Raw genomic sequence first — 22,657 nt, forward strand, 5'->3', positions numbered from 1 at the left:
GGCAGTTCCATCTCCTGTAACCCTGTCAACCATGCCATGGAGCGTGAATGCGTACACCGAAGGATCTGTGGTCCCGAGCCAACGTTCCCATCCAAGCATCTGATGACGGCACGCCCCCTCCACCCCTGGGCATTTCGGCCGCATCCAATCAGGGCCGCCCATCAGCCCCGAAGGGGGAACCCCGGGGCCGGAAAAAAAAGACAAACGATCTCACCTACGCCGCAACCACGTCCGCCAGGCATCAGCATTCCCCGGGTCTCGTGTGGTCCGGCTCGTTTGGACAACCGGGCCCACCCTCCCTTCGAGGGCCAGGGGACGGGAGCAGTCCTGCAAGACCCTTGCATGAAATACTGCTACATACGGCATGTATGTTCCTCACAGGGCTGAAGTTTGGTAGCGACGCTCCCTCTTTGAAGCCTCCAACGATGTGACTTTTTGCTTCAGAATCTGGCTCGGGACAGAGGCACGCACTGGAGAGTCGTCAAGTGCATGACCGTGGCCTGATGTGCCCCTGAGCACGGGGCGGACAGTGAGACGGCATCTCTCAGCTCCAGGTTGGGGATTGAAGCAGACCTTTGAGCTTGCCGGGACGTTGCGGCTTGGATGGCGGGGTTGTGTGCCGCATTGAGTTCTTGGGTATGAAAGTTCCCTGATCACGGCAGTTCATGCCAGGTGACATCAGGTTGTTGATATCTTGAAGGCGTGGAAGTGCGTGTCAGGTCAGCATGCGCAAAGCATGCGGCTGAGAGGAGCAACGTTAGTTTTGGATACCGCCGGCATCTACTGGCTAAGCCACGTCTTGGTACGCCCTCAAAGTCCCGTCGCATTGTCATTCGTGCCCGCTCAGCATGGAACCCTCGTTTGGCCCGTCTTCCACCCGGCGCGAGGTCGGCGAAACGCACACATGGTGACCATCTCCTCAACGCACTCATGCTACATTGTCACAAGCTAGCCAAACCTGTACCCCCAAGGACGCTGGCCAGAAGCCGCCCAGCGTAAACCGGGCAGTCACCGGTCCTCCTCGCGGATGACGCTCAGCAAACTTCCCTTGCTAGGGCTTTCTCGGCCCGTTGGATCTGAGGTTGGAGCCCTCTTCTGTTGCCTCTTCCCTGATGTCTCCGAGCGACTCATGTTCGCATGCCGGGAGGCCCCAAACTAAGCTGCATCCTTGAAGATGGTTCGCTTGGAGGCCTAGCATGGCGGCTACGTGTTGGAGCATCCAACGTTTGACGCACGTCGTGTGAAACTGGCCTGGCCGAGCTACCTACCGATGAGGTGTGTGGGAATGGTACGGCGTTTGAGCCTTCATGTGTGCCAAGGACAGGTCCCGGGGCAGCGGGTCGTCTCGGAGCTCGAGGTCGGCTCAATCACCGCGTCTGGGTCCCGTAGCAGGCTGGACAGGCCAGTGAGCCAATGCTCCGGTCGGGTCTTGGCAAAGATGGGATGGCTTAAGCTTAAACCTCGTCGACAAATCCCTGCGCTTTTATGATGGCAAAAGCAAGAGTCGACAGCCGCAGTAGCTAGGCGGCCTCCCCGTCATGATTTTTTGCACAAGCAAGAGTTAACCAGGCACTTTTCCCGCGCGCCCCGTTGTTCATCAGGTAAACAATCCACCGGTTGGTCTGATAAATATAGGTGCTGACTCGTGCATTACCCAACTCGCGATAAGCCACCGTCAAGACCCTCACTGGATTCCCTCCTTGAACTTGCCAACACGACGCTCATGTCGGGGAAGCCGGGTCAAACGATGAATAATACGGTTGTCCCAGGTGCACTGCGCATAGTGGCGAGTACCCAAGTCCGTTACGTTGCAATACACGGTCGTCAATGCCTTTTCAACGAGCTCGAGTTGAAGCGTCATGATTTCACATCGATGACAAAGCACCGGAGTTCGGCCGGGTTACGGGAGTGTGGGTCCCGACACGGCCCGGGCTTTGGGCTCCACTCTGGGCATTTTCGGCAGGAGCCTCAAAGCGGGGCCCGGAAGGGGAAGATGCGACGCCGTCTGTCGGTCGGCGAAGAGGGGACCCAATCTTACAACCGCAACAGCAACAACCTTGAGAAAATCCCTTGGCGAAAAGAGAATTACGGAACAAACCGAGTGCGCCATCCACCCGGTGGTCCATTGGCACGCTAACGGTCTTGGGCTGCTTAGGGGCGCCGGTACCCCCCAAGCATGGCGCTAGGCACCAGCTTTTCTGCTTCTTTTTGTGGACTGCCAGCCAGAAGCGGCGAGAGGGTGCGCCAGGCCCCGCCGTCAGCACAGAACAGCCGACATCCCGTCCAACCTCGGAGACCCGGGACCAACGCTCGAGACCATGCCGTGGAAATGGGGACGACTGATCCGGAACCCAACCCTGGACCACCATGCCGCCTTTCTGGGACGTCACACCACCGGCTCTCACGCCGTACGACCCCCAGCTCCCGCCACATGCCGCCCAAAAACATGGAACCTTGAAGCCAACCCCATCGGCCCAGGTTGGAGCTGGGAGAGCTGGATGTGTCCCTGGGTTCGGCCGCAGCAGCGTCCCGCATACGCCGTGCTTCCGATGAAACCACTTCACACGGAGGGCCCTTCCAGGGGTTCTTCACGTGGTAGGATTGGGAGAGGGACGGTCTGGAAGGGTGCATGGGCGCAGGCTCTGCAGCCAATCATGGTGAATTTTATACATCTGCCTTGGAGCTGGTGTTTGCCGATGCGGGGATGGGAGTGATCAAGCTTTTTCTAGCCTCCGCTGGCAGAACAGACGATGCATACGCGGTAGACCCTGGGTCAAGGAGGAGCTATAGTACACCATGACTGCCTTGCATTATCATCAACCAACATACATGCCGTCGCCGTCAGGCAGCGATGTCTTTGGACCAAGATGGGTGGCTCAAAAAAATGCATATCCTGCCATTTCTCATCGGCTCCGAACTGGCCCAACACAACCTTTTGCCGTCATCTACGTCTGGGTTCTCAGGGTCTCGTCGTCGACACCACCATGCAGCGACGACGGCTTGGCACGTACGACCAAACAGCGACAAAAACCACATCGCCAAGCCCCGGCGACAACACAACGGGCGGCGAGCTCCAAATTTAACCCACCTTGGCGCCAGCAGCCACCCTGCCTCCCCCGTCCCCGCTCATCTGTCGAGGAAGCGTGCGTAAACTGGGCTAAATTCAGATCGTCAATGTACCAAGGGGAACTTGGCGACATCCTCGTGGCACGACGGACAATCAGGGAGGGAGGAAATCCTCAAAGGCGACTGGACCGCTCGTATAGCCTTATATTGGGTCGTCATTCCCCCGGCGCGCACGCCCTTTGCACCCCTTCTCTCCTGGAAGAACGCGGCGTAGTCTTCGGCTTGGCGGGGCCCCGAACTTCTGGGACATGGCTGAGCTCACCAAAGTCCAACGGTCCAAAGCGGCCGCGAACACCAGGCGAACCGAGGGGCCGCGGTCAGGGTCGTCCGCCTTCATAGGACTGGCTGGCCGGGCAAGGCTGCGCCATGCTCACCCTTTGCCCACCATGCGTCTTTTCTGGGAGAGAAGGGGGGGGGGGGGGCTTCCGGGCCCCGGGCGGCTGTCGTCTGTTCGGCGCCCGATCCCAGCCCCACGCGCCGGTTCAGGAGCGGAACCTCTCCAAATCCTTCTGGTCTTGACGTCACTTCGTGCCGACGGCGGCGACATGCTCGGATGCTGCCTCGGGATGCGGGCCTGTGTAAGCCAAATCAAAGGCAGAAAGTTCATCGGATCTCAGTCGACGCCGGCAGTATGAATCGGCCGAGGGCGGCGCGTGCGCAGGTGGCGGGCTCACGCATCAGCGAAAGCCATCGTTGGCCCCGAGTAGCCGTTCCGCCGCTTTGAGGACACAGGGTGGCCAGCGACACGACACACGAGCATCCAGGACCGCGAGGGCTAGCGCCAACCGCCGGTTCTCGGCTCGTCGCCCAGCGTCCAGCTGCTTGCTAATCGCGCTCTAATCGCATCGTCAGCTCGCAGAAACCACATCCCTCGACGCTCGACGGCTCCCCGGCTACAGCGCGGCTTTCGGCTGCAGGAGAGCGGAAACGCCGTGTGGATGCCAATCACAAGGGTGACAATCGAGTGGATGAACGCAGCGCTCGCTGCTGTGTATGTCGTCTGGTTGACGAGCCATCATGCTAGCCAATCCGCACACCACCCCTTCGTCCCTTGAATTTAGCCCACTTTCCGATGTACACCCCTCCCCCTCGTCCCTCACCAAGTCTTCATGACCCTTGCATGCACACATGCCTGCCAAGGCCCTTCCCGATCACAGAGACCTCCAAAAAAGAGGCACGACGTGGAGGACGTGGAAACCTTCGATGTGCCTGGGCCCCTGGACTGGCTCTTCCATGTTGTGAGTGGAGGGTGGAGCATTGCCTCATCTTACAGCCGCTTCTTCACGATGATAACGCGGGCATGGAGAAAACCTGACGACCTATATTAACCACGGCCTCTCCCCTACCCAACTCGGGGGTCAGCCGTCTTTCCGCTTCATCTCCACGCCTTCGTTCTACAGATACAAAGTACTCAAGTCCAGCCATTGACCGTCGTTGTCTGTTCCAACCCATCTGAGGTCGCCAGCGTCAAGCGCAATCGCCATATCGCACCCCATCCCATCCCACCGCCAGTTCCGCCAGTTTCCAAGCTCGGCCCACCAAACACACACAAGCAACATGACAGAGATGGCGGGGTTTACCGACTTCCCTTCACCACCAGGCTCCATGTACTACGTCTACGGAGCGGAGTCTGAGCCGTATCTGTCCGAGTCCAACAGCAGCCCAAACAACTCGACGGTGAGTCTTGCTCGATCATCCGCCTAGCCGGGTGCCAGGACGGCGACCAACATGAGGGCATTTGCAGTACGACGTGACTTCGGCCACAGACGGGAACCTCTCGAGTCGGTATCCCAGCCCTGCGCACGAAGAGGGGGAGCCCGGCGACCCAGCAGAGCCGCCCAAGCCTCCCCCGAAGCGGAAGCGCGAAAACCGCTACAAGAACGCGCCCCCCGCCGTCCTCTCGGTAAGTGCGACGTAGCCTGATGGCGACAATCCCTTTGCCAAGAGCACGTCAAGGCCTGACGCCCGTTTCGCAGCGCCGGAGAGCTCAAAACCGCGCCTCCCAACGCGCCTACCGCGAGCGCAAAGACCAGAGGATAAAGGACCTCGAGCAGATGCTCAACGACGCCAAGCAGCGGAACCTCGTGCTCACCCAAGCCTACGCGGCGCTCCACGCCGAGTACGTCGCGCTCAAGACGTCGTCCCAGATGCCGGGAGACGCTTCGTCCTCCTATCACCCTCCGCCCGGCTTCGACCCGGCGGTTGCCGTCATGTCCGCTCTTTCGTACGGCGCCGCCGCGCCTGGCATGTCCCACCACCCGCACCTTGCAGATCCGTCGGCCGTGGGGACGTTTGATGTCGGCGGCCCGTTTGGTCCCTACGGCGATCTAGCCGCCACCACGACGTATGCTCTGTGAAGGGGAAGTGTCTTTTGCGTGGCAAAAAGAAAAAAAGAGAGAGAAAACCCCCCGGCTCTCGGCAGGTACCGCCGTCGCATTCACGCGAGCGTTCGGCGCCTCGCGTGACGAACAACAACACGCCCCTCACCTGAAAGCCTCGGAAGCGGGCCGGGAACGGGAAAACTTCCTTGCGCCATTGCAATGCATGCGGCAACCACACGGAACCCAGGAAGCAAGCAGCGACGGCGACGGCGACAGCGGGGGTGGCAACGCCAACCAACGACAGCGAGTCATCGCAACACGAGCCCTGTTCCCGCAACCCCTGCCTGCCCGCTTCCCCCCTGGGCAATGAGCATCCCGAGGGACCAAGGACGACCGGAGAGGAGGGTGGCCAACGGCCGATCCTGTCCAGGCCGGTCCTGGTCATCCGGGGTCGGCTGTCTCAGGATCAACGAGGGCAATTATCAATGCCGAGAGGCTCCTCGGGTCCTCTGGCTGTGGCGAGAGAGTGGAAGAACATGGGAATGGGAATCCTTCCAGGCTTTGCTGTTCCGGGGGAGGGTCAGGGCAGGACCAGGAACTCAGCGCGGCTGATGACCTGATGTGTGACATGACATTTTTCTGTTCTCATTGGGTATTGATCTTCTTATTTTCATGTTTTGGATCGTCTTTGTTTTTTTAAGGGAGGAAAACGGCGTTGAATTTAAGGCACAACGCAAAGAAAGGAGTTGGAAGAGGGACATCAGGTCTTTTTATCTTGGGCGGTCGTTTTTCTGTTTCTTTGTTTCTTCCTTTTTTTATTTTTTTATTTTTGTCATCACCAACACGGAACGTCAGTATAATCAGCTCGGTTCCCTACGGCTTTTTGTTTTCTTCAAACGGCAAGGATGAGTTCAGTGGGCATACGGATGGATGGATCGGCGGCCCTGGTTGGGATGGGGCTGGTTGTTTTGTTTCATTGAACTGAAAGCCAAAGAAGGACAAGAGACGGACCCCTCGTCGGATGAGTTTAAGAGATGACCGAAAACAGTCCGTTTCCATCTTACGTTATCATAGCCAATTATAATGATACAGAACACACAACAAGGCACTTCTTTGTGACCAGCTTCCCCCACCATGGTGACGTGGGATGTGTCGTGGCTGCGTGTCCCACGTTGCGAGGCTGCCAGAGCGCCTGTTTTCCGTCACAGTATTACCAAAGACGAGAGTCATCAGAAACTCCCACTTAGGTAAGATAGCCAATGCTTTCCTTGGCTTGTTCCAACGACCGCTTGCCTCTGCCGTTGCTGCGCGTCGGATAGCCCTGGCCCTGGACCCGTGAGGGGACTGAGCTGGAGGTGGTGGCGGGTGCTTCGCGAACAACGTGTTTCCGGATAGACGCCGAGTATGTTGTTGCCAATCTCTCCAGTGCTTGGTATTCGTCCCTCGAAGCATCTGAAGCATCAAGGACGCTAGACACAACGCCTCTCGGCCGGTGAGGATCATGATACGCGTGGAGGGTGGTTGTCGGAATGGAATACCATGGCAGCAAGGAAAGAAACCAATTGACCGGCACCTGACATTGTAAGCGAAATGGAGGAGGAGTGTGGTGTGGCTTTTGGGAACATAGTAAACGTCTTGTTAGGATGCAATGGATGGATTCATAAACCAGCCGAGATGGGTTACAAGTCGCCCCCCCCCCCCCCCCCCCCCCTCTTCTCTCCCACGGCCACTCTTGGCGGCCCCGACCCGAACGATCATTACAAACCCCGTGAAGCCCGAATGACAACGAAACCAAACGAGACGAGCCATCATAACAGCACGACCAACTCCCAGAACAGCAAGCAACGTGAGTTTCCCCTCCTGGACCGTCATCGACGCTCACCTATAATGTGGCGAGGCGTTGACGTCCCCGAGCTCACAAACCCAGATCTGGATAACCGCCCCACCAGCCACGAAACCCCCCCCTTCTTCTCATCCTCAGTCATCAGGTGACACGAGCGCGGGTTTCCGCAGGCAGACGATGCTCCTTCGGTGGCCGTGGTGAGGGTGGGGCGAGGAATGTTGTTTGGGACCGTCGTGGTGGGAGGAGAAGAGGAAGCTGAAGGGGGAGAGCGGGGAGCTTGGGGAGTGTCCCCCCGTGATGGAGCGAGGCGTTGTTGGTGACGAGGGCGATAAAGCTCTTGACTTTGATGACGTCGCAGCTTCGGCTAGTTGGGTCGGGGTTTGTGGCTGGGTGGAGGCCGCTGGCGAAGTGATTATCGTTGCCAACGGGGCGAGGTCGTTTGGCGGCGTTAAGGGGGACATGGCTGGGGGCCGTACGTCCTCTGTCTATTCGTGTCAAAGGGGATTGAGACGGCAGAGATGACGAGGAGCCGAGAAACGAAACGAAGTGCTCGACAACTCCAGAAACGAGCGTTGGTCGAACTGTAGAGCACACACACACACACCCGTGTTGTGTAGCAGCGAGCGAGCGGGAGATCGGTAGGGCTGCAGCTCGGCGTAGTATACGGCATCAGATCACTGAGTGGTATATCGTGCCACTCTATGGTTTAGAATAAGGGGGGGGACGGCTTGACAGATTCATTCTTATTTCCCCAGACCTCTCATGATCGTTCCAGACCTGGCGGGAGCCAGGATTCTAGCACGTCTCCATCTTCTCCCGCCCTCTTCACACGATACATGGCAGGCCACCACACAAGACTGGCGGAGGCGGAGAGGCCCACCTAGGCCTGCCATGAAACGCTTCTGTTAGCGGGCTTGGAAGTGCCAATCCGGCGCCGCGTTTCTCCGCCTTTGAACCGTGCAAGACCGGGCCCGCCTTCAACCTCCCCTGGCGGACTGAACCAACAGGCTGGTACCGTCCCGCGTGCTGCCACCAACCATTGGCTGGCGACGGTTCCTCGGGTCAGCAAATCACGTCCGAAGGCCTTCAGAGCGGGCTACCGAGACAGCGGTGGAAACCAAGGCGGCATGTCAAGCGGCGGCGGGGCCGCTGCGAAGTCATCACTACCGCCGGCTTGGCGCGTGAGGGTCGGAGAGGCCCAGGGGACGCTGGTTGGACAGCTGGCAATCTTAGGTCTGACGAGCGATGCGTGTCAGCAATGATGGTGGTCAGCAGCAGCGTGAAGTGCAGTCCCGAGTGGTCGACACGGAATCCAAGCTGAAACTCGCAATGCGCTCCCGCTTTCTCGTCCCCGCCCCGTCCCGGGTCCGGCATCCGATCGCCATTGGGCGTTGGAGGAGCCGGTCCGGGTCGGTTCGGGTCGGTCGGTCTGACCGGCCGTCGTTATCGTTGTTGTCGTCGTCGCCGGGCGGTGATGATCCCGTCCCCACTAGTTACCCCGGACGCTCCCCGCCGGCACTGCCCAAGGGTTCCCCTCTCTCCTGGGCCACGGGAATGGCGGCTTTACCGTTGGCGGCCGGGGTGAAAAGTGGATTCCCCGCCCCGAAGCGATCTTTCAGGCCAAGATGGCACGCTGGATAAACGGCTAACGGCTTGCCGACAGCGGTTGCGATTGGCCCGCAATCGCAACGGCCCTCTACGTTCAATTTATCCTAATGAAACCGGGCTCGTCGCCAGCCAGGTTTAATCTGGGCGCGAGCTTCTCTTTGGACAGAAAACATGACGGCCTTGTATGGACGGAGCTTCCGGGACGAATGGAACGCCGGCAGCTGGTAGAGAGAGAGAGAGAGAGAGAGAGTTGACGGTCCACGTGGTGCCGTGGCATCTCGGGATGTCGAATGCCTCCTCTTCGCACATCTTCAGCGTCTGTTCTCGACTTTGCTCTATTCCATAGCGGATACGATTCAACACGGATACGTTGACCGCAGGAATGTCTCAGTCGCCACCAGCGCACGTACCCTGATACCCGGAACGCGAAGTGCACAGCGTTGTTACCGAGCCAACGACTTGATTCCGTGAAACCAACGAGACCCTCGGCGCCATCTTTGCGACGGCCACGAAGACGAAAGAAAGAAGAAGAGGAGGAGAAGGAGGAAAGGAGGAGTGCAAACCGGATCCCTAGACCAACTCTCCCCCATTGTGCGCCCTCGGCAGGTGTCGTTCGAGCCTCTCTGCCAATCGGCCAGGAGCCAGCGTTGCGTTTGGCGGGTCTGGCCTTTCAACGAGGCGAGCCTCTGCTGCATACCACAGCAGGACCAGTAAACAGCCACGATGAGGCCAACAAGTACACTGGCGGCGGGGGCTGCTGTCGTGGCCGTGTTTGTAAACGGTGCACTGGCAGGCTTTACCAACTCCTTCGAAGGCCTCACAAGCGGGTCGGCCATCACATTATCATGGCAGGAGGGCGACGCGCAGGCGCAACATTACCCTCTGTCCATCACGGCCCAAGTCATCGAAAGGAGTAGCAGCGGCTTCAGCGCCAACGCGTACAGCGTCAACCTCACAAGTATGTGGACCCGTGACCTCCCCGGAAGCAAAACGAATGCGCCGTGGGCGACGAAAGGAAGAAGGAGATGCTGATAGCCATCTAGCCGACGCCAGCGGGACCTCGTTCACATGGACGAACGCGCCGCATCCACTACGCTGGATCCAAGACGGACTGTACCAGCTCGAGCTCAGGCCAGCCAACTGGGGCGGTCCCAACGTACCGCTGCTGGCCAGGTCACCACACTTTACCATATCGAAACCGGCGCCGGCAGCGACGTCTTCGTCGTCCTCGGTAGGCTTCTTCTCGTCCTTCCCCTTCGTTCCCCTCCAATCCGAGGCGACTAACGCTTGGGCCATAACAGTCACCAACGCCGGACAACAACGACAGCGGCTCGGGCATCAGCACACCCGTGGCCGTCGGAGTGGGCATAACAGTAGGAGTGCTGTCCGTCATGGCGACGGCCATCATCACATGGCGCATGCGGAAACGAAAGCGGCAAGCCGACTTGGAGAAACAGAAGCTGAAGAGGAGCGAGTTTGTCATCAGCTGAGCGAGGAGGAGGACGGAGGGCCACGCATGACATCACGAATCCGGGCTTTGGCGCACAGTACACGTCCCGGGTTGTCGCCACAATGGAGGGGCGAACAAAAGGAAAAAAAAAATCAAGAAAAAAAAGTCAGCCACAGGAGGCTGGACCATCCCAGAGGATCGGGTCGTATGAGAGGTTGGAGGGCTCCAGAAGTGGCGCGAGCCAGTCTCTGGGAATCCAGAAAGCATGGGAGACTGGGAGGTCCCAGAAAGACCCAGCAGTCCTGGAGGTTGGAGGTTGGGTTGGAAATGCATATCCGCAGCATTGAGAAGGGAGAGGGGGGGGGCTGGAAGGCCGGAGAGAACCCCGCAGAACAGGCCATTGAATCGATAGGCATGGGAGGTTGGAAAACGCCATATCCTCCGCCGTCCACAAAATCCGGCTAACGGGAGGCTGAAAGGCCCAGAAGGCCAGCCTCGCAGGGAGGGCCTTGGTGGACCAAGATTTATGGTTGGCCTTGCCGGGATGCCATTGGATGCCGCTCAAACCGATGGGACGAAGCATGCAAGATTCAGCAGGAATATCGATCTTGGGACCCGCAAAGTGGAAACCCCATCTTGATACCTACCTTATCGAATGTGGACAGGCAGAGTACACAGTAGATCCTTTTGTGCTTGCCCCTTCCTGAGCGAAACGTAACGCAGAGTGCCAGGGAGACAGAGAGCCAGAGACGGGAAATTAGAGGGGCAGAGAGACGGTGTGCGCCAGAGAGGCCGAGAGACAGGAAGCAGGGAGGTCGAAGCCGTCGCGGGAGGGGAGAGGGCGAGACGAGAGCCCGGCTTCCAGGGAGTTCTCTTCGTCGTTGTCTTCTTCTTGTTCTTGTTCTTCTTCTTCTTCGTAGCAGAGAATGGAAAAATGGAATGGCAACACAAGAACGCTTTCCCGTTCCACCCAGCAGGTTTCGATGGTTCAACCTGGGGAGTGGACGCCAATCGTTGGGCGATTTCCCGATCTGGGCTTCGTTTCCTTGCAGTGGAGACCAGATGTCGGGACAAAACATTGAATGTTGTGGTTTTCCGTTTTTGTACTCTGTACTGTGCTGTGCTGGCTTCGTTTCTCCATCTCTCCGAGACTGCGGATTCCAATGGGTCCATTGGCAAGCCTGGCTGATTGGCTCTCGAATACACGAGGCTAGGTAGGCAGCATGTCGTGACTCAGGTCCGCATGGGGCATGCGAGTCCATGGCGGTCTCTGGAACTGCCGCATCGATAGAGCAAGCCTAGATTCGCACAATCCAAACAAGGCTTTGGCACCATCAACCGAACTACCACGGCTGACGTTGTGCTGGTCTGCGCCCCCCCCCCCCCCCCGGAATCGTGCGCCCGCGCCATTCCTCCCCAGGAACAGCGGTTCGGGAGAGCCGTTCAGCTCTACGCAGTAGATGACAGGGGCCAATCAGCTGGCAGCAAACCATCTCCAAGAGTACCCACCTCGCGGCTGTGGCGTTTCTGTCGCCTTGTTCCTGTTGCATCGGACCAGGTGGGCGTGCTCGAGACCCAGGAACCGGTTCGTTCAGACATCCGGCCATGGGATGATGGCCACCTGGGCCGACGCCACACCTGACAGCGGCACCAACGTCCGGCCAAAAGGCCCCAATCGTGATGAGCAAGTAATACGCTGGAATCTTGAGTCTTGCCGGCGTGCAGAACGCGCGCGACACGGGCACAACGTGTCGCTGTCGTTGTTGTGTTGGTAGTTTTGGGGGTTCGGTGATGCTCCTCGCAAGAACGGCTTGCGCATGTGGCTAACAGGCACCCCCGCCTGTGATGGAATCACAAAAGGGGAAATGGAATGCGCTGAAGCGGCGAGAAACACACGCCGCCACACTCCCCCCTCCCTCGCCTTCTCTCTCTCTCCCACCCCGCCCGCTCGCCCAAAGACCATGCCCGAACCCTCACGGTTCCGTTCCGGGCCAATGAGCCAGGCCGGCCCCTGAAGAGGCTCAAGAGGCTCGTACGCGGCCCCAATGACATCCGCCAACATCAAAGGTCGACACGAGCGACGCATCGACCACCCCGCCAACTCGGGCGCTGGCTATTGGTCCCGTATGATCCGCTAACAGGCCACCAAGGATCCCTCGACGACGCCTCGGATCTTTCGTCAACATGCTGGTGGGTCAGGGCTGACACCCTTCCCTCGGTGGGCCAGGCAGTCTCATCGCCGACCATGGCAGGGTGGCGAGGAGATGCCGTCCAGCCCAGATATACATATTAGGCCCCTGAGCCCACCCAAGACATCCGTTCTTCTGATGTTCCCTCAGCCAACCGGTCCACCTTGCCTCTCCAGCGAGACTTGAGCATCTTTTGTGCTCGTCCTCTGACGTATCGTACGTCGACACTTGTACACATTCTTTCTCTTAGGACTTCTCCGACACTCTTTTTTTTCGAGCCTTCCGTCATGGCTCCGTCCATGCTTCGCCTGGGCACGGCTGTCCTGGTCTGCGCCACGAGCGCTGCGCGGACCTTCGCTGCCCCGTTCCCTGAAGGCGCCACTACAACTTCAGATATCGTGTCAACCTTCACGACCTTGTTCCCCGAGGACACCACAACCTTCGCGCCGGGCGCCATTGCCTCGTCCGCCGATGGCACCACCTCCATCCCGCCGACGTCCACCACCCCCGTGGACGGTAACGAGGGCGAGGATGGCGAATACTGCGAAATCGTCGAGGGTGAAGAGGAAGAGGAGGGCGAGTACTGCGAATACGAGGAAATCGAGCCCACAGACTCCTTCATCAGCTCGTTCCCTGCCGAGACGAGCACTTTGGTTCCCGACGAGACCAGCTCCCTGACCAGCTCGTCCCCCTTCGACACCAGCCTTGTCGCTCCCGAGGGGACCAGCCTTGTCGCCCCCGAGGAAACCACCTCCTCTGGCTCCTTCATCGGCTCGTTCCCCGTCGAGACCGGCTCTGCTGCTCCCGAGGAAACCAGCTCCTCTGGCTCCTTCATCGGCTCGTTCCCCGTCGAGACCGGCTCTGCCGCCCCTGAGGCAACCAGCTCCTCTACCAGCTCCGACTCTGAGGGAACTGCTTCTGCCGCCCCTGCGGAAACCAGCTCCGCTACCAGCTCCGGCTCCGAGGGAACCGCCTCTGCTGCCCCTGCGGAAACCAGCTCCGCTACCAGCTCCGGCTCCGAGGGAACTGCCTCTGCTGCCCCTGTGGAGACCGGCTCTTCTACCAGCTCCGGCTCCGAGGGAACTGCTTCTGCCGCCCCTGCGGAAACCAGCTCCGCTACCAGCTCCGGCTCCGAGGGAACTGCCTCTGCTGCCCCTGCGGAAACCAGCTCCGCTACCAGCTCCGGCTCCGAGGGAACTGCCTCTGCTGCCCCTGTGGAGACCGGCTCTTCTACCAGCTCCGGCTCCGAGGGAACTGCTTCTGCCGCCCCTGAGGCAACCAGCTCCTCTTCCAGCTCCGGCTCCGAGGGAACTGCCTCCGCTGCCCCTGAGGGCACCAGTTCCTCTTCCAGCTCCGGCTCCGAGGGAACTGCCTCCGCTGCCCCTGAGGGCACCAGCTCCTCCAGCTCCGGCTCTGAGGCCGTGCCAAGCTCGTCCCCAGTTGAGACTGGCTCTGCCGCCCCTGTGGAAACCGACTCCTCCAGCTTCAGCTTTGAGGAGACTGGCTCCTTCATCGGCTCGTTCCCCGTCGAGACCGGCTCCTCGAGCTTCAGCTTCGAGGAAACCGGCTCTTTCATCGGCTCGTTCCCCGTCGAGACTGGCTCTTTCGCCCCCGAGGAGACCAGCACCCTCGCTCCTGAGGAGACCAGCACCCTCGCTCCTGAGGAGACCGGCGCCCTCGCTCCTGGTGAGACCAGCTCCCTCGCTCCTGAGGAGACCGGCGCCCTCGCTCCTGGTGAGACCAGCTCCCTCGCTCCTGAGGAGACCGGCGCTCTCGCTCCTGGGGAGACCAGCTCCCTCGCTCCTGAGGAGACCGGCGCTCTCGCTCCCGAGGAGACCGGCGCTCTCGCTCCCGAGGAGACCAGCTCCCTTGCCTCTACCAAGACCGGCACCGTCGTCACTACAAAGACCGTGAGCGGGGCGACTGCCACCATGTATGAGACCATTACGCATACCATCACCTCGTGCGCGCCCCACGCTACCAACTGCCTTGCGCAGACCGTTACGAGCCTCATCTCGGTCGGCACGACGGTCACTCCCGTAACGACGACCGGCGCCGCCGAGCCCACCGCCAGCGCCTCCACCTTGTCCGTGCCGGACGGCTGGACCGTCTCTACCGTGTATACGACCACCGCCGTGACCGTGACTTCCTGCCCGCCCAGCGTCACCACGGGCTGCCCGGCCACGGTGACGACAAGCACCATCGTCATCGGCACGACGATCTGCCCTGTCGACAAGCCCACCACTACCCTTCGCACCCTGACCACCGGCGAGGGCACGTCGACTCTTGTCTCGGTCCCCACGCCGACTAACGAAACCGAGGAGCCCGCTGAGCCCGAGCAGCCCGCTGAGCCCGAGCAGCCCGCTGAACCCGAGCAGCCCACTCAGCCTGAGCAGCCCGCTGAGCCCGAGAAGCCCACTCAGCCCGAGCAGCCCACTCAGCCCGAGGGTTCTGAGGGCCCCGAGCAGCCCACTCAGCCCGAGCAGCCCACTCAGCCCGAGCAGCCCACTCAGCCCGAGCAGCCCACTCAGCCCGAGGGTTCTGAGGGCCCCGAGCAGCCCACGGAGCCGGAGCAGCCCACTCAGCCCGAGCAGCCCAAGCAGCCCGAGGGTTCTGAGGAGCCTGCGCAGACGGGTGCTCCGGGCTCCAGCGGTACCTTCTCGACCTCGGTGGTGACGCCGACGGTTGCGGTTCCGACTGCCGGCGCCGGAAACCCGTCAGGCAGCCCGTCGACGACGGGGGCGCAGCCGCCTGTTGTGACGGGCGGCGCGAGCAAGGCCGTCGGTGGCAGTGCGATGGCCATCGTTGCTGCCGTCGTTGCTGCGTTCTTCATGTAATGCAGTACCACGGATAGAGATGAAATACACGCGATGGTTGAGCCTCCTCGAAGTATTGCAGGCGCCTTGGTTTTGTCGAATACCCTTAACTCATCTTTCTTTTTCTTTTCTGTACATGCGGGTTGGGCGGAGGTCTACACAATGTAAACAAGACGATCGGTCAGGTATATAGGGGAATGCGGAATGCTTGAGTATTATACATGTTCGATTCGCACTAAGACTGCTTGTGTTAACTAGTATGTTATGCAGCAATACAAGTACGGCTTGGTTTGGCATAGGCACTCTTACCGTCCCGGCTTCAGTAGAGCGGTGTCATGTAACAAGTGTTATTAATAACCATCGCCTGACCCCTGGCCCAGGGAGCTCATCATGTGGACCATCGCCGATCCTGTCAAGACAATGCAACGATCCGCCGCATGACGTCGGCCAACCGTCGCATGCGCTAAAACGCAGCGGGCCGAGCTTTGATTTGCCATGTTCCCACAGCGGCCCTCGTCTGACAATCAGCCTCGCTTTGACCTCGCTTGCGTTGGTCTCTCCCTTCTCATCGTCGCCCACTTGTGTGATACACGACGCGAGTCAATTCAGGCACGGCGGCGGCGACAAGAGCAACGACCGTCGCCCGGCCGCCAGGTGGATGTTGGAGGCCAAGGTCCGGATCTTGAGCAGCATTTGAACCGTCTCCGGGACAATCCGACGACATGATCCCTCTTACGCGGCCTCGGCCCACGGCTCTCTGCCGGGCGGCGGGGATGGCCTCTCGGCCGACGGCCTCGTCGGACCTGCTCCGGCTGTGCACATCACGCACCTCCAGCCCGGTTCCTCGAGCTCGTCTTGCTGCCGCACGGCCCGTCACCTCCCTAGCCAGCCCGCCTCAGCCACGAAAGACGAGGCCCCGGCCTGCACCATGCCCCGGCACCCGCACCACCCTCCTGCAAACCCGGCCCTACCACCGCAGCCCCAACCCTCATCGCCCGCAAGACAAACCCGACCCGGAGCTCCTTACCCGCGCCTCTCGCATCCGCCACGCCCGCGCCCCGCTCGGCGCCCGCCTCCGTGCCTGGTGGCACACCTACAGCTCCCGACCCCTCCCCTCGACCTGGACGGTCGCGCTCATCGCCGCCGCCGCCGCCACGGCGTTTTACTTTGCGCACCTCGAGACCGTCCCCGTGTCCGGGCGCGTGCGCTTCAACGTGTACAGCGACGAGTCGGTGAGAAAGGCGGGGGAGATGGAGTACCGCCGGCTGATGGCCGACCTGCACGCGCAGGGGGTGCGGTTCCTGCCCGCGTGGGACTGGAGGGTGGCGAGGGTGCGGCGGGTGATGGAGAGGCTGCTGCCGTTCAGCGGCATGTCGGACGCCGAGAAGGACGGGTGGGAGGTGGTGGTCGTCGACGACGACAGGACCGCCAACGCCTTTGTGCTGCCCGGCGGCAAGGTGTTTGTGTTTAGCGGGATCATGAGGCTGGCGGGGAGCGACGCGGGGCTCGCGACGGTGCTGGGCCACGAGATCGCGCACAACCTGGCCGGGCACCACGGGGAGCGGCTGAGCCAGGACATCGGGGCGAGCATAGCGCTTTGGAGCTTGGTGCTGATGGGGGGCGTGATCGGGTTGGGACCGCTGCTGATGCACTTTTTCGGGAGCCGGTTTTTGGATGTGGCGTTTGGGCTCCCGATGAGCAGGCTGCAAGAGAGCGAGGCGGATTACATCGGGCTGATGATGATGGCGGAGGCGTGCTACGATCCGAGGGAGGCGGTAGGGTTTTGGGCGAGGATGGAGCGGGCGACGGGGAGCGATGAGGTTCCTGAGTGGATGAGCACGCATCCGACGGTGAGTCGTTTTTCTCTTGTTTTCTTCCCCCTTGGCTCGCCGCGTCAAGCTGACCCCGGCAGAATATCAGCCGGATCAAAAAGATCCAGGAGTGGCTGCCCCAGGCCATGGAGAGGCGCGCTCAAAGCGACTGCAGCACGACAACGGCCTCGTTTGCTGATCTCTTCCGCGAGGCTATGCGGAGGGGCATCATCATCATCTAACATGGCGCGGGGGCCGTGCTAGGGCATCGAGCTGCTTCTATGACTCTACGAAAGAAACAAGCCCTGGGGCGTTCGTCCTTGAGCTTCCTCCCTCGTGATAGACACCAAGCAAGCCTGGCTCGGTCAACGAGCCTCATCTGGTCAAGCCACCAAGAGTCCCGCACAAACACGCTCGGTGCAAACCATGGCCGCTTATACGCTCTCTATCTCCTCTATCTCGTCACGTCAACCAGGGTTTCTGTCCTTCAAATCGTGGCGGAATCGACTCCGCATCCGTCAAGTCCAATGACGCTCATGGAGGGATGAACAAAAGAATCGACGAGGACTTGTTCAACCGGGTCAACTTTGAAGACGGCCATGCCCTCCCCCCTTGAGCGATCGCTGTCTCGATTCTATCCTGGCTGACGATTCCTCGGATGTGTGAAAGGTTGCTTGCGGCAAGCAGACGTGTATAACAAACACATGCCATTCAAGGCTGTAAGAGGAGCAATCCTAGAGTTTGCTCTTCACAGGCTCGCCCCGTCAAAGTGTGTGCACCTCATCGCTCAGCCCGGCGGCTATTTTCCAGATTTCCCCGACGACGCTTCTCAGGGGCGGCAGCATGGCTAAAGGCATCCATCCCGGTGGTTAATATACCCCCCGGAAGCACAGGTGGACGCCAGCAAAGACATCATTCGTGCGCCTGTTCTAAACTCGCTGAAGCCCAGGCACGTCCACATGGACTACAGATGCACCTTGGTCCGGGGGGCGCCAGGTGATGCAACAGTTTGATTCCCTGGTTTTCAACGTCTTGGGTGGGACCCCCCCGTACTGCTCGGCGTCGTTCTCCAAGCGACGAACAAGCACTCTGGGCAACCCCAAATCCATCTCGGGGATGCATGGCTGGCGGCAGGCCAAGGCTTGGTGCATGGTCCGCCAGAACGGTTCTCCCCACTCCCCCGGCGTCGTCCAAGACATTGAGGCTCTTGCCGCGTTGACGATCCTCGCCTTATTTTCACGTCCGCCGGGATACGGCAGCGCTCCTCCATCACGCCCCGGCGCAGCCGCTGCAACCCCGAGCGACCGACACGGCACAGCTCTCCTCCAGAACGTCGCGCCTCCCGTCCCCGAGAAGCCCTCCTTTAGCCGGCACCTAACCACGTCCGGTAACCCGCGGGCTCCCTCCTCTCATCTCCTGCTCACCAGCCGAGAGCCGCCCCACCGTGCTGTGCGGCCATGGGGCGGCTTGAAAGTCAAAGGTCCACATCAACCGCTTCATCGCCCAAGCCTGTTTGCATCAGCTTCATGGGTGTTGAGGCTTTGATGCCACGTTCCGTTTCCTCCTACAACAGGCTCGTAACCATGCCGGCGTCTGCTTCCTTGCCGCTCCCATGAGATCCATCCGACGGTTAAAGAATGTTCAACTCCGGGATCCGGGAGCTGGTTGAGTCGTCGGTGATGGTTGGTTCAAAGGTTGAGCTCCACCAAACCGCGGAGGGATATCCGTTCTTAGTAGGCCCGAGCTTCCCTTGGTGACCCCTGGATTTACAAGTGCGTGGGCTGTCGTCGGATATATGTATTACCTCTTGCATTCACAGCATCCCACGTTGGGGGGTCTGTATGATGACGGCACGGCTCATACATAGAGCGCCAGATCTGTGGGTTGGTGGTCACTGAAGGGACATTTCCCCCCCTCCCTCCCCCCCTTCTGATCTCTGTTCCTATTTGGTTGTTTTCTCGTCCTTCCTGGAATCCTCATTATACTGGCGCATGAACCAGTCGGTTCTATTCTTGGTTTTCGTTTCCCTCTCAAGAGGCCTTCAACACTTTGTATGGAGGTTGGGGGAGCACCTCGAGCTGACGACCGGGTCTTGGGAGCAGTTTCTTTCTTCTTTCCCAGGCGAGAGACACTCATGATATCCCATTTCATCAACCTCTGCTAAAATCACCAATGCCCTGCCCTTTCCAATGCTTCTCTCCATCCTCACCCTCACCAACCTCCTCGGCCTGGCCACGTCTCAACAAGCAGGAACCGTGACGACCGAGAGACATCCCAAACTGTTCTGGCAGGAGTGTCTTGCCAGCGGTGCTTGCATCAACATCCAGGGAGAGGTCACCGTTGACGCGGACTGGCGCTGGGCCTATGATAAGCATTCCTACGACGATTGCCACACGGGCAATGGTTGGAATAGACATGTCTGCCGTAATGGCCAGAGCTGCGCGGACCGCTGCTCCCTTGGCGGCGCCGACTATGCCGGCAGGTTCGGGGTCTCGACGTGCGGGAGCTCGCTGATGCTCGGGTTCACAAACGGGGACGATGATGGTACGTTTCCATTCCGACAGCCTCGGGTTCGGAAGGATCTGGTTGACAGGCAAAGACGTAAACATGGGGTCCCGTCTGTACTTGATGGCTAGCCCAACCAAGTACCAGATGTTCACGCTGCTGGGCAACGAATTCGCCTTCGATGTCGATACCTCCGGGCTCGGGTACGTCAAGGGGCGGAACAAGAGCGAACAAACCGGCCCAACCCGGCTAACGGACCGGCAGGTGTGGGATGAACGGCGCCATCTACTTTGTGTCCATGGACGAAGACGGGGGCATGGCAAGACACCCCGGAAACAAGGCCGGAGCGAAGTATGGTACGGGGTACTGCGACGCCCAGTGTCCGCGAGAGGTTCGGTTTCTCAACGGCGAGGCCAACGTTGGGAACGAGTATGGCTCGTGCTGCTCCGAAGTAGACGTCTGGTCCGTCCTTGGTCTTCTCCCCCTCGTTCAGGACATGAGAACTGCCAAGCGAACGAAGTCCTGACTCTCTGTTTCTCTCTCTTTAACAACAAAATAGGCAAGCCAACGCCGTCTCGACCGGCTTCACCGCCCACCCTTGCGAAATCGCCGGCCAGCGCCGGTGCAAAGGCGGTAAAGAATGCTCAGAAGCCTGCGGCCCCGAAGCCTGCAGCTTCGACCCTTTCCGGCTCGGTCATCGCGGCTTCTACGGGCCAGGGGCGCGGTACGCTGTCGATTCGACGCGCCGGCTGACGGTGGTGACACAGTTTGTCAAGGGTACCGACGGCGGGCTGGCGGAGATACGTCGGTTTTATGTTCAGAACGGCCGGGTGATTCCCAATGTCGATATCGCAGGCGGCTCCAACGGTTCCAGCAGCAACAAGGCCAGCGCTGCCGGCAGCGGCTTCACGGGCTCTCTCTGCCGCCCAGCCGGAAACGGCGACGCCTTTGTGGAAAACGATGGCATGGCGCGGCTGGGTAGGGCCATCTCCCAACCGATGGTCTTGGCCATGGCGCTATGGGATGATTACCGGCCCAATGTGCTATGGCCAGACACATCCTTCGCCACCGACCCGCCAGGGAGCGAGTGTGATGTGACGACCGGTGTGCCGAGCGAGATTGAGCCGGAGGGAACTCGGCAGGCAAACAACAACTACGTAATCTTTTGTGAGTACCCTCCGGTGGCGTCAACGAGGGGAGAGGTCCTTGGAGCATGGCCGTTGGAAAACCCGGCTGACGCGTTGTCCTGGGAACTAGCCAACATCAGGTTCGGTCCAATAGGCTCGACGTTTCGCCCGGCATAAAGGATTCAGGCCAAACGATGGGAAGTCCATCAGCCGCGGGGGCTTGGGCGGCACGAGAGAGGATAGGTCTGCCTGCGGGCGCATTTTCGAGGTACATGGCATAGAAGACGCACGGCGCATGGTAGAAATGATTCGTAGCTTAAAAAAATAACCCAAGGTATCTTCTGTATATCCTGTCAAGAAATGAGTAAGGTATCTAAGATGAAACACCAGCAGCAAAAGAAGCAGCCAGTCCCCTTTATCTCTGTTGTTTTTTTTTTTTTTTTTTTTTTCTCTCTTTTCCTTGCTCGAGCTAATTCTCCTCCGATTCGAGCGACGAAGCATCACACAAGAAGCCAACAGCAAAGTTGTGCTCCTTTTTGTACCCTGCTGCCCACCCGTTCCTCATGTCCAACGCTGATGGTACCCACACCGGTACGATGCTCAGCAAGTTGACAAAGGGCTCGCCCGAGCGCTTGAAATTGACCACCTCGAGTTGGATTTCGGTGCGGGTTTGCACGGCAAGGCGCATGCGGTAAACAGGATCCGAGCTGGCGCAGCAGTGAGGGGCGGGGCTGCATTTTGACCCGGGTGCTGGTTCACGCTGGCGCTGGTGTTGCTGTGGTTGCCACGGCTGTCGATCCCGGTCCCGCTCTCCGCCATCGGGTGCTTGGGACGGCGGAAATGGTCCTCTCGCGCGAGGATCAGGCAAACCGTAGTCATCGCCGTCCGGCTCCCATCGGTCAAGGCTTATCCTGGAGGATGGAGAGGGCTGGGCGGCGGCGAGCGAGAAAGGGGAAGGCTGAGCTCGCAGAGCACGGGGCAGAGGGCGCGGTGGCGGCGGCTTTTGTAGAAAGCGGCAGTTCCGGCCTAGCACCTGGCAAGCCGTGTATCCGGTCAGAGCCGTGAAGCCATGCGAGACGTAGACGATGGGCTGGTCCGGCAGGGTCAAGTCGGTGATGATCATGGCGCACGAGGAATCCACGGCCCCGAGGAATATGGTGGGATTCGGACGGGTGTAGACAGCCGCCTGGAGGTTCGCGTGGGTCAGCACAAGTCGATTGTCTTCAAGCCGTGCCGGGCAGGCTTAGGAGCGGGGGCGGGGATGGGTTTCAGGCACGGGCCAAGTCGTGAAGACGGAGGCGGAGGCAGACAACCCAGGAAGCGCGCTGACCAGTATGGAGAGGACATCCAGCCCGCTTGAGGAGTACAGTCCAGGATAGATTAGATTGTCGAAGCAACTTGAAGGCGGGGAGCGTCCTGTTCTTTGGTGCTGGTCGTTGTCAGCAGGACACGGAGGGAGGAGAAGCAGAACCGTCGAGAGCCTCACCAGGATGGCCTGCTCTTCCCAGGGGTTGAGCTGGAGCGCCATGGTGCAACGCGCGCGGCGAGTCCTTTCTGCCGCTGGAGAGACGAAGCTGCTGGAAGGAAAAGCGGATGTACCCAGGACGGTGAGGATGCCCCGAGGCTGTCGTTCACAGAAGATCTCGACGATAAGATGAGCGGGTAGTAGAGATGGACATTGGATCTTTGAGCCCTGGAGCCCCTGTGCCCCCCGGGCTCTGGAACGGGCGTGCCTTATGTTTCATCACAGAGCATCGAGGCTTCATCCAGCACGCGCGTGGCAACTGGTTTCTTTCCGCCGGGACAGTTCGATTGCGAGATCCTGGAGGCGAGCTCCCCCTCCAACGGATCGGTTCTCTGC

The 22,657-nt window shown here is 60.0% G+C and overlaps 6 protein-coding genes across 6 annotated transcripts; 5 read left to right on the forward strand and 1 right to left on the reverse strand.

Moving 5' to 3' along the window:
* Positions 1 to 4,683: 4,683 nt before the first annotated feature.
* VTJ83DRAFT_7365 (uncharacterized protein) lies at positions 4,684 to 5,483 on the forward strand (the record flags this gene model as incomplete). Its single annotated transcript, XM_071014179.1, has 3 exons — positions 4,684 to 4,803; positions 4,871 to 5,029; positions 5,103 to 5,483. The coding sequence occupies 3 exons, from the start codon at positions 4,684 to 4,686 to the stop codon at positions 5,481 to 5,483; spliced, it is 660 nt and encodes a 219-aa protein (XP_070863582.1).
* Positions 5,484 to 9,621: 4,138 nt separating this feature from the next.
* VTJ83DRAFT_7366 (uncharacterized protein) lies at positions 9,622 to 10,388 on the forward strand (the record flags this gene model as incomplete). The annotated part of the gene is made up of 3 exons (XM_071014180.1): positions 9,622 to 9,856; positions 9,942 to 10,129; positions 10,200 to 10,388. The coding sequence occupies 3 exons, from the start codon at positions 9,622 to 9,624 to the stop codon at positions 10,386 to 10,388; spliced, it is 612 nt and encodes a 203-aa protein (XP_070863583.1).
* A 2,436-nt stretch (positions 10,389 to 12,824) lies between these two features.
* Positions 12,825 to 15,374, forward strand: VTJ83DRAFT_7367 (uncharacterized protein; the record flags this gene model as incomplete). Its single annotated transcript, XM_071014181.1, has 1 exon — positions 12,825 to 15,374. One exon carries the CDS (start codon positions 12,825 to 12,827, stop codon positions 15,372 to 15,374), a length of 2,550 nt encoding a protein of 849 aa, XP_070863584.1.
* A 701-nt stretch (positions 15,375 to 16,075) lies between these two features.
* VTJ83DRAFT_7368 (uncharacterized protein) lies at positions 16,076 to 17,406 on the forward strand (the record flags this gene model as incomplete). Its single annotated transcript, XM_071014182.1, has 2 exons — positions 16,076 to 17,203; positions 17,266 to 17,406. 2 exons carry the CDS (start codon positions 16,076 to 16,078, stop codon positions 17,404 to 17,406), a joined length of 1,269 nt encoding a protein of 422 aa, XP_070863585.1.
* A 1,947-nt stretch (positions 17,407 to 19,353) lies between these two features.
* VTJ83DRAFT_7369 (uncharacterized protein) lies at positions 19,354 to 20,973 on the forward strand (the record flags this gene model as incomplete). The annotated part of the gene is made up of 5 exons (XM_071014183.1): positions 19,354 to 19,708; positions 19,764 to 19,872; positions 19,934 to 20,131; positions 20,229 to 20,836; positions 20,927 to 20,973. 5 exons carry the CDS (start codon positions 19,354 to 19,356, stop codon positions 20,971 to 20,973), a joined length of 1,317 nt encoding a protein of 438 aa, XP_070863586.1.
* Positions 20,974 to 21,265: 292 nt separating this feature from the next.
* Positions 21,266 to 22,324, reverse strand: VTJ83DRAFT_7370 (uncharacterized protein; the record flags this gene model as incomplete). The annotated part of the gene is made up of 3 exons (XM_071014185.1): positions 21,266 to 21,982; positions 22,127 to 22,225; positions 22,283 to 22,324. The coding sequence occupies 3 exons, from the start codon at positions 22,322 to 22,324 to the stop codon at positions 21,266 to 21,268; spliced, it is 858 nt and encodes a 285-aa protein (XP_070863587.1).
* Between the last annotated feature and the right edge of the window lie 333 nt (positions 22,325 to 22,657).

The sequence above is a fragment of the Remersonia thermophila genome, chromosome 7, assembly GCF_042764415.1.
Source record: "Remersonia thermophila strain ATCC 22073 chromosome 7, whole genome shotgun sequence".
Classification (NCBI taxonomy): domain Eukaryota; kingdom Fungi; phylum Ascomycota; class Sordariomycetes; order Sordariales; family Chaetomiaceae; genus Remersonia; species Remersonia thermophila.